At 42.6% G+C, this 14,181-nt stretch overlaps 1 protein-coding gene across 1 annotated transcript in view; it reads right to left on the bottom strand.

Annotated features, from left to right (window-relative positions):
* Nucleotides 1–6,952: 6,952 nt before the first annotated feature.
* The window catches only part of hcn4 (hyperpolarization activated cyclic nucleotide-gated potassium channel 4), a 79,936-nt gene continuing 72,707 nt past the window's right edge, over nt 6,953–14,181 (bottom strand). The window contains exons 7-8 of the mRNA XM_028575708.1: nt 11,399–11,563; nt 6,953–9,415 (exon numbers count right to left, since the gene is read on the bottom strand). Of these exons, the coding sequence (XP_028431509.1) occupies nt 7,107–9,415; nt 11,399–11,563 (2,474 nt within the window). The 3' untranslated portion in view covers nt 6,953–7,106. The remainder of the gene's footprint in view (nt 9,416–11,398; nt 11,564–14,181) is intronic.

The raw sequence follows: 14,181 nt of genomic DNA, 5'->3' as shown, positions 1-14,181 counted from the left end.
GCTCTGTACCGATCTTAGACTATCAGGACACTCAAGAAATCTTGAAAATCCACCCAAATCCCCATGTCCCTCTCAAATGTCACTATCAAAACATTTTAATTTATGTAAAAGTCCAGGCTTTCTCCCTAACTCCAGCCCCAACGTGGAGTTGAAGGGGGCTATCTGGAAAAAGAAAAGAACTTGAGTCACACGCATATATAGTGCTTTAACCCTGAGGCCTGCAGGGTAATGGTAGGATTAATTACTGTTGAGTTTGACCCAAGGAGAACTAGAGCAGATTATCCCAGATGCTGCAGAGGAAGGCATTAGTTCTGGTCGTCCCTCTATGGCAGCAGAGAGACAGCCACCTCAACTGCGAGGATGTCACCATGACCTCGCTGATTTGGCCCGCTGCACAAAACCACACAGAGGCAGCATACAGGAGGCTCACGTGGCATACAGCGTTTATACCACGCTCCTGTTGTGCCGCTCCCGTGTGCTCTTTTGTTGCCGTCAGATGCCAAGCGGGCGACCGTAGGCCAGCTCCGCTCCTCTCAGCAGGCAGGCATCAGAAAAGAAGAATAATGTGTAATTACAAAAGACAATCTAAAACAAAGCCCTTCACTTTAAATGAGTTGCTCTTGGAGAAGGAAAGGTTATCTCAAGGGGGAATTCTAATGAAGCAGATGGCTTAGTGTTCACAGGGGCAGACGCAGACTGTTTTTACAATCTGCCAACATTTCCAGCATTCGGAGAAGCTTCACCTGTCTCTTGACCACTCTTCGTGCGCATCGGCGTGAATTAATGTGTGTGTGGGAAAGACTTTTGCTTTTTGACATCTCTCACAAGATGGAGAGAACAAATAATGAGAGTAACCTCACAAATTGGCCATTTCCTGCAGCGAGTTACACACACACACACACGCACAGGAAGGCAAAAAAAAAAATGGTGTCAGAATGTCCTAAAGAGGTGCACATATTGCACCGTGCTATGTCTTAGCAACTTCGTGAAGTGCAATTGAGAGCATGCTGTATGTTAACAGAGAAGAAAAAACACTCCAGGCAGGTGTTCCTTATATTTTATTCTATACCGTTTTATTTCATCCAGTATGTGTGCTTATCGACAATGCTGTTTTTGCCTCACTCCTTTCACTGCCATACAAACCACGAGCCACGGCTACTGCGCGTGTGGTTGTCGTGTGGGTCAGTGCAATGTCCCGTAGGTACACATCCAGTCACATCATACCTGTACAGTTACCCTTATTGCTTTTTTCCCACAGTTCCTGTGTTAAATGCACAAAAAATAGATATCCATTGATCAATAGCAAAGCGGTCAAAATACTGTCCTCTCCAAAAGGTTGCGTGTCCTCGTAAGAAGTGTTGAACCAGTCTCAAAACAAAAAGGTTTAGCCTTCAGGTAGAAAGTCTTGGTCTGTAGCATCATGTAATGAAAATGTCCCCACTCCTGCGCCACACCAAAAGTAGATCGATTACACAATGCAAATGACATGTTTCCTTAAAAATCATGGACATGTTAAGAACTCTGTACATACACACAATTTGGTGAAAATTGCTTATCATTATCTTCTAGGGTGATGACATCACTTATTAAGAGTCTCAAATAAATACTTAAATATAAATAAGTCCTATGGAAATATATAAATCTGTATAAGTAAGTACCTTGTCGACATTATTTTCCCAACATCAGATTAAGTTTTATTATAGTACATACTTTAGCAGATGAAGGAAAGCTTTGAGAAGCAGTCTTTTTTATGTAAACCCTCATCTCTCCAAATGTAGTATGAACGTGCCCTTTCTGTTCCCCCTCAGACTAATCCAGTGAAGAGCAGCCTCACCTAAGGCTTCTACACAGGATTTCTGATCAGCTGCAACCAGTAGAGAAACATATTAAAACCATGTATTTTCAGAACCAAATCTAAGCATCTAATTTGTATATTTGTTAGTTTACAGAACCATGCCAGACTCCTGCCAGGATCTTTAGATTATACAGTCTTAGTTTGAATTTATATGCTTCCCACTGTCGGATATTATTCCTAATATGGGTCATATCCAGGTAACACTGCCCAACAGCTCACTTTGTGGTCAAAATAACATTACTGTTGTGTTATTCCATCTCACTGGAGCGGCAGCAAAAGAGGTCAGTCACGCTAAAATAAACAACTTTTCGCCACATATAGCAATCTTCATATCATATCCAATCGCTCTGAGGTACATTGTCATATGGAACACCTGATTCTGGTGCTTGTGTACGAAATAAATTGAGCGTTTGTGGAAGGGTAGGAGGGATTTATGGTCATGAATGAATAACGAGGGCCTCAGAAAAACACACGTGCCTTTTTCTCCCCAGAGAAATTGCAGGTTTGATTCCGCTGCTGCTACATATAATCCTCAATCACAGCAAATGATTTCATTAGTGTGCATCACTGATTCACCAACCCATATTTATGGGCGAGTAGGGCAACACAAAGAGAGAGGGAGGCTAAGATTAGGCAGTGAAATTGGAAGTGCACCAAACAGAATCTGAGAATGCTGCTTTACAGAAGCAACCAGGATTTTGGAAATGGTACAGGTGCCACGTGGAGCTCCAGCAAAAGTCTGCGATGTTGGGACTGAAGCAATTTACAAACCTGCTGGCTGATTCACAACACATCCAACTATGTCCAGCAGCAGGTCCAGAGCCAGGTCTGGCCTCAGGTAGAAGAAAAGATGAATTACTTCTGTCAAACATGATTATATATATATATAATTTTTTTTCTTACCCCAAAATACACAGTCTCATTCTCAAGACTAAGTAGCCCTGACCTAGATTAGATTCAGTTAAAATAGAGCAACCTATTCACACCAATGCAATATATTAAAATGAAACAATAATGCCTAACAGGATAAAAAAAAAAAACACAGACATGTTAGGTGCTCTTCCAGTATTTCCTCTGAGGTGATTTCTGAACAGCTTGGAGCGTTTGGACAGAACGCTGGCAGCTGTTGTGATCCTTTAACTGCCCTTCATTGCTATTTCCTCTATCGCTGTCATACAGCTGATTTCTTCCCATGTTGAGATGGGTGACACGGAGAGACATCATGAAAATAGTTCCCCGCATGAGCGAGTGAGTCACAGTTGTTTTTCTTTATTCGCTTCTCACAAAAGACATAACGATTCAAAGCCTCCTTATCTAATTCCCAGCTGATTCCTCTAAAAAAATACTGTCTCTACTACATTACGTTACACATGAGACTGCAGCAAATAGTCTGGGAGGATGGAAATAGCAAATCCCCTTGAAGAATAAACATTGCTGTCAGGTACAAAATCTTGTTACTCCAATTTCAGATATTTTCATTTCTTTACTCGGGTTACATGGTCTTCTGTGAGTTGAGAAAGTTATTATGAAACACCTTTTCATTTACATGATACAATTTTAAAGCTGCATGGTCATCAATCAATAATGGCTTTTGTTAATTTCATAAACGTCGGAAGTTTTCTCGGATAAAAAAAGTCCGACACAGGAGATTTTGCAAAGATGTTGGCCGAGATGAAACAGACAGGACATCATGCAGATTGTGTCAGCTCTCTAACTGACAGTGACAGATTCAGCTGATACACCCAACCCTCCCCTAAACCACTTATATGTGTTAATAGACCAGACTAAGGCCAACTAATCACGGGAAGGGGGGCGACGTGCCACAAGTCCCCCAAGAAACAGGTACCCCATCAGAATGAATACCCCATAGGGTGTCTGTCTACCTGTCTTCCCCATGGCTAGTCTGACTACATCATTCCCTCAGTGCATCAATGTCTCCTCACATCCACACCTTTGTCTTACAGACTGGCTTCAAACGGTTCTCCAACTCCACGCCTTAATAAGGTCATATTGTGAGGAAAAAAGGGGACTTTTTCCTGATGTGCGAGGCACAGCAGTCTGTTTGCCTATTTGCAGTGCAATGCTAGCAGGTACATGAAGACCAAGGTTTTAACGCCTACACTGTGTGCAGACAATCAGTATTCCAGATATGAAATAGTTCTATGTGTTTACTTTCTGTCGCAGAGCTCTGTACCTCCCACCCCTTAGCCGCTCTGGATGGTGGTCTAAAGAGTCTTCCTACCATGAGGGGCAAGGCCAATGTCAATGTTTCAGCGCATTTCAGATAGCTGTTTGCTGCAGATGTAAAACAGGTGTTGGAGATTGGAATGTGGGAGAGGTGAACAAAACGCTGCGCCATCTGCTAAGAAAACCATGCAAAGGTCGCGTATCCAGATGAAAGCTATTATTCATTATTGATGTCACTTCATGTTATCTAATTCAAGAGTCATTCTGCAATGATAAGCTAATTTAAAGAGTTCTTGTTGCGTCCACTTCCCCTGACTCTGCCCCATCTAATCCTATGTCAGTTATTTATAATCTACATGTCACATGACCAGTAACATAAATAATGTTCAGCTGTTGACTGAGCATGATCTTGAAATCATGTAATAATGTCTACATTTGGCCAGTTATCCAAACAAAACTAAGAAAATACATCATCAAACAACACCATTCTTCCCAAAATGTAACACATCATCAACAGTGTTGCTTAAAACACAGTTGCAGCTTTCCAGATAGACCTTCCCTTTAGGTTGATGATAGAATGTTGTTATTTTAATGATAAAATCGCCCCAATACCTTATGAAGCAGTTAATGAATATAGTGATGCACATGTGCAGTGTAATAATTTCCACTTAGAGCAAGTTGCTTGTAATCGAAGACTAAACAGTTATTTAAAATAGATGAAGATAAATAATGTATGTGTCTAAGTCTTCAAAAGGGTGCAGTGCATGTATTCATGTCTTCAACAAAAACGAACAAAAAACATACATTAAATCACTAATCATAAAAGCGGTTAAAAACTGCTTGGTATATAAACTGGCCTGGTGGGTCTGACTGCAATAAGGAAATGTCTGTGAATGTGCATCTGTGTGTCATGTCATGTGTACTTCAATACCTTATTAAAAGGACTTCTGGGAACTGTAATGAGCAGAGAACGTGGTCACCGTGCACCTCTGTGTGTGAGTCCATGATAGCCTGCGAGGGTCAAGGGATTATAGACATGTCTTGTTAAATTAGGTTGCTGTGGCTGAGTGCTGTGACTGAGTTAGGGACTCAGCTGTCTGAGTGGAACCTGGGTCTGTCTTGGTGATGAGCTATAGACAAACATGTAGAAGCACATCACTGCTCCTCTCCTTTGGGAGTTTAGTGATACCTTCCTCCACTGTGTATTCCGTTTTCTTGACCACTGTGAGGCTCTCTGACAGTGCCACCAGATCCTGAATGAATACACAAATATGATGGACCTTTTACTATCTTTCTTCAGTCTTTTTGACTGCAAACAGCTACATCTAGATTTGCTCCATAGTGTATATTATATTAATTTAGATATACCTGCATCAACGCAATCACAACTGAAATCCAAATCTTTCCATAATGTTGACAAAATTGAGTCCTCCCTGCACCTTCATGTAAGCAATTTCAAGTTACAGAAGCAGCACAGCAGTATGGCAATACTTTATGGAGAACATGCAATAAAGAGTGGGCTGTTTTAGGCAACTTACTCAGAGTCATATATCCAGGTTGCCTCACAACAATTGAGTCGGTTCTGTGTCTTGCTAAAGGACACTTTGGCAGGAGAAATGGCTGCTGATAAAAATTCTGTCAAAGATATTTAACCAATGACCTTTTTAGTTATGGAACAGTCTCTTAAGCCCTGGGGGCACCGTGCCTTCAGTGCATCCACCATAGCTACAGTACTTACTTTTAGCAACACAAAATCTACATACATTCAACATCTCAAACTCAGCACTGGCCTTCAATGAGGAAACATGTCTATGTTGATCACATAGCAGCTACAGTAGAAGAAGTAATGCACAAATCAAATATCAAGTGGCATATTTCCGTTTCCAGCACTTTTGGGATATTTCAGCTTGTGTACTGTATGTACTGCATTTGCTCAATAACCGAAAGTCTAGTTTTGGGGCTATTTTATATTTGACTATTTATGAAAGGTTTTGAGTTCTACACAATGCAACACACAAGCTGTGGTTAATGGAAGTCCTAGTTTTTGTGTGAAAAAGGCAAACATCCGTTTGATCAGTCCAGGGAAAAAATATTTCCTTGCATCCGACTGTTCCACTGAATCAAACGCTTATTCTCACAAACACTCACGCATTAACAGTTGCACACAGTCAGGAAGAAAAACAACACATGCTTTCTACAAACATTAGCGGCATGAGCTTGGAAGACAAAGTGAGCTTGTTAGGACATGGTTGAGGACCTGCAGAAAGCCAGTCGCTTACATACTGTTATGTTTCGATACTGAGAGGGAGGGTAGTTTGCTGAAGCCCTCTCCCCTTCTTCAAAAGACAGTATTATTACGATAAAATGGTATAAAATTAGGATTGACGGGTCAAGAGGAAGTGAATCATTACCATACAGGAAAAGTTTTTTTGGTTTCCTAAAATCTCTTTTCTATTTCTCATTAGATTTTGAAAAGTTTATACAGAGGATAAATAAGTACAATCTAATAGATACATTTAGGGATCAACAATATGTGATCCGGTATGAAATGGTACAAGGGTCAGTCTGTCTCGAAGCATATTGTTTAGCTAAAAATGTAGATCATTTTTTTTAACACACAAAAAGCATCTATACACATGCAGGTATTAGTGCATAGGTTCCTGCAGAAAAAGAGTATTATTTTGTAGTCCAATGAATTGTCTCCCCAAACATCACCAGATGAATTTAGCATAGTTATAGAAATAAAGAAAACCATTGTCCTTTAAATTAAAATCTTTTTTCACACCCTCCTATTCCCTTGATTAACTTATCATTTAAATATATCTCTATCTATATACAGTATGTATGAATAAAAAAGAGGAAAAAGCATAAAACAAATATAGAGTATTCTAGAGCTCTGAGTTACTCGGTAAAGTGTCTTTTAAATCACAGTAATGTTTAAGATCTTGGTAAAATGAGAGGTTGAACACAGTGAAGGCTGAGGATCAAAAGAAAAGAATGCCACACATGGAGATAGTTTGAGTGTGTTTCAGTTTGGAGGAGCACAGGAGGGTGTGATCAATCCCTACAAATTGGAAGGGAGTTTAGAGCGGACAGTTTGAGGTTCTAGATCTGATGAGTAGGCAGCAGAGGCCCTCCTTAGAGGCAAGGCCGGGGCGGCTACAGGGGACTGAGTCTGGTGAGGGTGCCCCGGAGATATGTGAATTGGAGGAGTCATTCGCCCTGGCACTGAGCTACAGACTTTGGGGGCAAGAGTGGGTGAGGAAAAGGGTGAGGGGTAATATCCTGGTTCAACAGAGGAGCGAGCAGTATGGTGGCCTAAGGCCTGGGCCACTTCCTGGGGCAGAGATGAGTGGGAGCTGGATAAAAGCTTTAGGTCCTCAGAAAAGCGGCCCAGCGGAGAATCTCTTCCTGTTGTGTGTGGCTGGCTGTGAGGCTGTGAAGGGAGAGAAGACTGAGGCATGAGCAGAGAACTGTGGGATCCTGTGGCACTCGATGGGTTGCTGTAGAGGAAAGTCCTGCCTGCCACTGGGCTTTGAACAGTAGGGCTGGGAGCCACCGGGGTAAGGCAGGGGGAGGCGTTTGCTGAACCGTACTGGGCCAGGGAGGCCAGGGCAGATCTCTCCAGGGACATCTGGTGAGGCAGTAAGCTAGACTGGAGGCCTGCTAGGCTAAAATGGCTGAGGGAAGATGGGGAGCCCTCAGCAGGCTGCTGGCTGTGCTGTCCTCTGCTAGAGGATGGGGAGCCATGTGGAGGGGAATGGAAGAGGTTTAAGCCACTGGTAGTCCTGCCTCCCCCGGCAAACTGCTGCAAAGGAGCCACCTGAGGAGGCTTGGGAGGTGGCTGGCTATGCAGAAACTGACCAGGCATAGGGCTGGATGAGACGGTAGATATAGGACTCTGACAACGGGAGGAACTAAGAAGTCCAGCTGTAATTCCAGCAGAAGATCCTTCTTCAGGACAAGCTGTAGACCCTCCTAAATGGCTCCCAACTGCCCCTCCTGATGCTCTGCCAATATGTCCTCCAATCACCCCTCCCCCTGGCCCACTCAAACCTCCTCCTATATGGCTAGTTGTGGCTCCACCAGAAACCCTTCCCAACAATCCAGGATTCCCTATCAAAGAATCACCAGAAACCCCTCCATGTGGTCCCCCAGAGGCCCCTACTGTCAACCCCCCGGTAACCACTCCCATTGATCCACCTGAAGCCCTCCATAACGATCCTCCAGTAGTCGTTACTACCAGCGATTCTCCAGAAGCCCCACCCACTGATCCCCCAGAGACTCTTCCCATTGATCCTATAGAAGTCCCTCCCATTGATCTCCTGGCTGCATCTCCTATTGACCCGCAGGTAATGCCCCCTGTAGCTCCACCTGATGCCCCACCTGCTAACGTGCTACAAGCAGTAACGACTGATCCTTCAGATATCCCTCCCAAGGATTCTACTGAACTCTCTACTACTGATCCACCAGTAGCTCCTCCCAACCCAAAATGCCCCCCAGGCAGTGGCCCTGTCGTTCCAGTTGTAAAGTCCTCTCCAGCCCAAGCAGTGTCTCCTCCTGTAGCTCCTTCCACAGACCCTCCGACCGCTCCAGCTGAAGACCACCCTGTAGCACCACCACAGGCTCCAACTGCCCCTCCACTTATTCCTGACCCTGTGCTTCCACCTGTAGATCCTTGGTGGAAGAGGTTTGAGGGAGGTGGGGTGCTGGAGCGAAATGGCTGTTGATGCTGTGGCTGTGGGTGTAGCTGGGCCGTACTAGATGAGGGTGAACCAGAGGAAGAGTATGGTCCAAAGGGAAAGGCAGAGGCCGCTCCTCCGCTTGACCCAGAGCCAGCCCCACTAGGTCCACGCTGGCCTCTGCTACCTGAGGCCTGTTGGCTAGAGCCAGTTGCCCCTGTACCTGACGTCATGTGCAGGGCCCGAAAAGAGGCCAGCAATGGCATGTCAATGCCAGTGCGCAGTTTAGAGGGTGTGCTAGAGGGAGAGTCCCCAGCAGAGCCAGGTGCTGTGGATGGAGGAACAATTGTGTGGAACTTCTTAAGCCGGCTGGGAGGGTCCTTTAGAGACCCCAGAACAGAAACCGGAGGCCTGAAAAGAGTTTGTGGAAGGTGTGGATGGTGTGTCAGGGCAATGGCTACTGAGGTGGTGGTGGCTGCTGCCTGTAGAGGGGCCTGGATGAGAGGGGCCCAGATGACAGGGGTAGGTGAAGGAGGAGTCTGGAGTGGGGCGTTCTGCAAGAGGTGGGCACAGTGGGCCATGTCCCTGTCATGCTGCACAATCTGCTGGATGATCTCATTCTCCTGGTAGTTGAGTTCACCAGAGCTGAGGTCGTGTTGTACCTTGTGCTGCAGGATGGAGTTTTTCTTGCCTGTAAAAGCACACACAAACAGAGACACAGACACATAGTAAGCGACAGGTGAGAGAAGAAAGAGATAAAAGGAGAATTAGCATACAGTAGGCCGTTAGAACCAGGTTGACATTTGGGTGTACTCAAGTAACCACCCTATTTTCCAACATCCCTTTCCAATAGAAGAAGCTGGCACAGGAAGGGAGAAAATAAAGACAAAAAATGTGTACCTGAAAATCACAAGTGGGATAAAGGGAGGAAAAGAGATTTAAGAAAGAGACAGGGGCTGGAGCAGAAGGAGAACGACAAAACATAAAAGAGCACAGAATTAGAGAAACAACAAAAGATAGCTGGGACATATAACTACCAGGTGACAGAAGCTCAGGATGACAGCCTAAGGTGTAGGCGGTGTATGTTTGACTAGCTTTTACTGTGATTCCCGAAGTAACAGGGACAAAACATAAAGCAAACATTGTACCAGAAGGTGCAGGTTCAGCCTGTGATAGAGTGTTATCTGCACTAAGATAATGGGTCAAGCCTACATCTATCTCTTTTGGCTGGTAATATCAAAGGGAAGCACATTAAAAATCAGGTTATAAACTTGAAATCTTATTATTCTAAAACACTACATCTTCTGTGGGATAAGCCACGTCATGACACACACAAAAAAAACGCAATAACAAAATGAGGGATTTGAGATTTGTGTTGCTCCTAGTTGTTTTCCTTTACTTTCCACCCTATGGGCACATGTACTCTGAAGTCCATGTGAGCTGAGCACAAGGTCAAAGAGACAAGTTGGAGTTACGTCACTATGACAGGCACACTAACTGCTGACTCAACCTACGAGAGAAATGTGTGCAACTCTGACCGCAAAGTCCATAAGTCATTGCTGAATGGTTGTAATAGCGATGACAGGGTTAATTCACATGACTGCCATTTTCAATTTGGTGCTAACAAAAGGCTGTGAAATCCAAAGATACTGTAAATGCAATTAGGCCCAGATCGATCCCTCCATTTTCTGGTATGACTGGTGGCAGATTAGTAGAGATGCAGCGCGTGACCCTGGCACCACCTGACCCTTTATCACCTGCACACCTCCAATCAGATAGCGCAAAGTCCATCAAGACAGTAATTCATTTGTGGATCATTGCTGTGTGAGTGACTTAATTAGGGAAGAAGCGTGTACATGAGCATCAAGCTCAGGAGAAAGGACATACGCAGGAGACCATCTCATAGAAACATCACTATCAGTCCACCACATCTTTTCAAAGCAGCCATTTTCTACAAAGAGACCCCCTGAAGCAATTTCTCTATCTTCCATTCTAAACATAGCTGAGGATAAAACAGAGCATGCTGCTATGGCTGAGTGATGATACAGGCGTGCTTTTCATTGTGAATTTTTCATCTACTCAGGGTGAGCCTGGGAACAGCGATGGATATGGAAAGAATATCAATTATATGCGTAAAAGAAGTCACGCAGGGACTTCAAAACTACAGCTCTATCCACATGTTTATATGCAGATGACTTTCAAAGTACTTTCAGTCATTTGAATGAGCATCAGTGTGGACATTTTTTACAGTCGTAGCGTTATGTCTAAAAGATTTGGCTCTGGTTTGAAATCTTGTTCTTGTTCCTAAAAGTGTCAGTGTGGCATGCTGAAGAGATAACATCTTCTCCTAACATAGTAATGCAGTCTACTCATTACTATGGTGACTGGGTAAGACAAAATTAAACATTAGCTTTATTTGCAAATGTTAAAAATACACATTGTAGGGTTGTTAAGGTTTCCATTATATAAAAAATCCACACACTTCCGCATTGGGCATAATTTTTCAGCACCGGAGGTTAACACTTGGTCCGGATGAAAGTTTGCAAAATGCATTTGGTGTCATCTTGTTTACAGTAAAAATAAATCTTAAATATTTCCCTCTGAAATTGTCGTAGTAAAAAGAAATCTTAATGATTTCCCTCTGAAATTGTTGTTTGAATTTTATTTTTCTTACCAATACGGTCCAGCCGGTCCACGGCAACAGTCTCAAAGGCTCTTCTCATCATAGGATACTCCTCCAGCACCTCATTGAAGTTGTCCACAGACAGTGAGTACAGGCGACAGTATGTGTCTGCCCGGACACTGGCTGTCCTTCTGCCTCGTGTCAGCAAACAAATCTCTGCAACAAAACAGCAGACAAGAGATGGTAATGTAGTGGAGGTAAACCCAGAGGCTCTGTTAAAACAGCTGTACCAGTTTTACTATAGATTTCTCTATCTGTAATTTAAACTTAAAGTACCTTTTCCAACAAGAGTAGGACTTTAAGGCTTTTTATTTCCTTGCAGATACTGTATGCTAAGTGAAGTAAAGCACAATACACTTTCTAAGCAAAACGTGAACTCAAGAGTTTTATTTTTTTTATTTTGTAGCATTACAACTTTTCTGTAATCTATTGGAGCAGCACTTAATGCTGCGCACAGTGTGTGTGTGTGTGTGTGTGTGTGTGTGTGTGTGTGTGTGTGTGTGTGTGTGTGTGTGTGTGCTTACATACACACAATGCAGGTGAAAAGACTATATTTGTGTGTATACATGCCAGTGTTTTATTCATGAGAGCAAGGCAGCATGGGAGAGTAATGTATAAATATTTATATATATTTATATGAATGTACTAACATCTGTAAAAATGCTATATATTGCATGTATGTGTGTATTTATATGGACAGGGGGTTAGGTGACTTTGACGTATGTTTGTGTTAGTGTGCCATGTGTTTATATAAATTCCCTCATGTCTTTTCTTTTTAGCTTTCATCTCATCTTCTGCCCTCCATTTCTGTGTTTGCATCACACACGTCTTTCTCAGAAACCAATTTCCAGCTCATCTACACAGACATGCTCTCAATTCTATCACACAATACACTTTTTTCTACCACCCCCCCACCCCCCTCCAATTCTTCATCCAACTTATCTCCAGAAATCTCATAATTAGTGTATATAGTCTATTAACTGTTGGTGTGTGTGGGTTTTGTATTTACATGTTCCTGAACTTTAGTCACACACACAGCAAGAACCTACAGTACATTATGGGGTAATGTCTGCTTTAATCAAAAACATGGGAAGCCCTGTTTGTTTTTGTATGTGTTTATATGTGGGTATGATTACACTGAGCTGTGTGTGGGAGAATCATTAAAAATGATTCTGTCAATTAGCCAGGATGTGTTGGCCTGGCCTAGTAACAATCATGACATCTGATTTAAAATCAGTGCTCGTATCAACATACTAACAAAACCTATTAACATTAATCACCGGCAAATATTTTTGATGATACATTCAAAATCAACTTATATGCATTCATACTGAAGGCTCAGGTTATGGGAACATAATAGTCTTGGTTAAATATTATAAAACTTGACAACAACTTGAAACATGAGATGGACCCTTGATTGTGTTCTAAAACATAATTTTTACTGTGTTACAGTTTATTTATTTTTATTTAACCTTTATTTAACCAGGTAGGCCGTCGAGAACAGGTTCTCATTTGCAACGGCGACCTGGCCAAGAAAAGCATAGGCGTGCAAAACAACAAATAGTTTCACATTCAATACAGTACAAGAATACAGAATACAATATGCTACATAAAGTGCAGAATAAGTGGGCATTACAAATGCCGGTACGTAGTGAGGTGTAAGTATGTCGATATGCAATACACATGAACAGAGAGTCTATATCACTACTGAGATGGTGTAACGAGTCGATGGTGTAAAGAGTCAATAAACATTTAGTCTAGTGGTCTAGTTAGTGAAGTAGATCAGTTATGACACAATGTATATGAATAGACAGTCTAGATAAATGCTGAAGTGTAGTGAAGAGTCAATATACAGTTAGTGCAAGTTGCGGTCTATAAAGTGATGTAGATCAGTAATAACACAGTAAGCAATAATCAGTCTATATAAATGCTGAATGTAGAGAAGAGATAATATACAGTTAGTGCAAATGGTGGTCTAGGTAGTGATGTAGATTAGTAATAATACAATATGCAAGAATAGACAGTCTGTATAAATGCTGAGATGTAGTAAAGAGTCAGAGTACAGTTAGTGCAAAGTGTGGTCTAGGTAGTAATGGAGATCAGTAATAACAGTATACAACAGACAGACCATATAAATGCTGAAATGTAGTTAAGAGTCAATATAGTCAATATAGAGTTAGTGCAGATTGTGGACTATATAGCGAAGTAGATCAGTAGAAAAATTGTGTGGAAACAAAGGTGGAAAGAAATAACGGTTGAGCATACTAGGGCAAGTGAATAGTGGAAAATAGCGAAAACAAATATGATAGCAATGCAGGTGTGGATGTGCATCTGTGCAACAATGCAATGGAGCATGACAGAGATAATGGAGCAAGACGTGCTTTGAAGGCAGTTAGTGGGATAAGGCTTTTGAGTTTCAGTTTTTTGTAGTTCATTCCAGTCATTTGCTAGCCTGGTTGACACCAGACCCTTCTCAGCTGTAACTGCAGAGCAATTTGCCGGAAGTTCATCAGGGTTTACCCAGGCTAGTCATTTGCAGCTGAGAACTGGAAAGAGTGGAGGGCAAAGAAGGTGTGAGCTTTTGGAGTGACCAAGGAGATGTAACTGCTTGAGTGAAGGCTGCGGGTGGGTAAAGCTATAGTGACCAGTGAGCGAAGGTACAGCGGGGCTTTGCCTAGCACAGACTTGTAAATGAGTTGGCACCAGTGGGTTAGGCGTTGAGTGTGTAACGAGGGCCAGCCAATTAAAGCATAGAGTTTGCAGTGGTGGGTATT

Source organism: Perca flavescens, chromosome 1 (assembly GCF_004354835.1).
Source record: "Perca flavescens isolate YP-PL-M2 chromosome 1, PFLA_1.0, whole genome shotgun sequence".
Taxonomy (NCBI): domain Eukaryota; kingdom Metazoa; phylum Chordata; class Actinopteri; order Perciformes; family Percidae; genus Perca; species Perca flavescens.
Note: the sequence above shows the minus strand (reverse complement) of the source record. Positions and strands in the feature narration are given on the sequence as shown.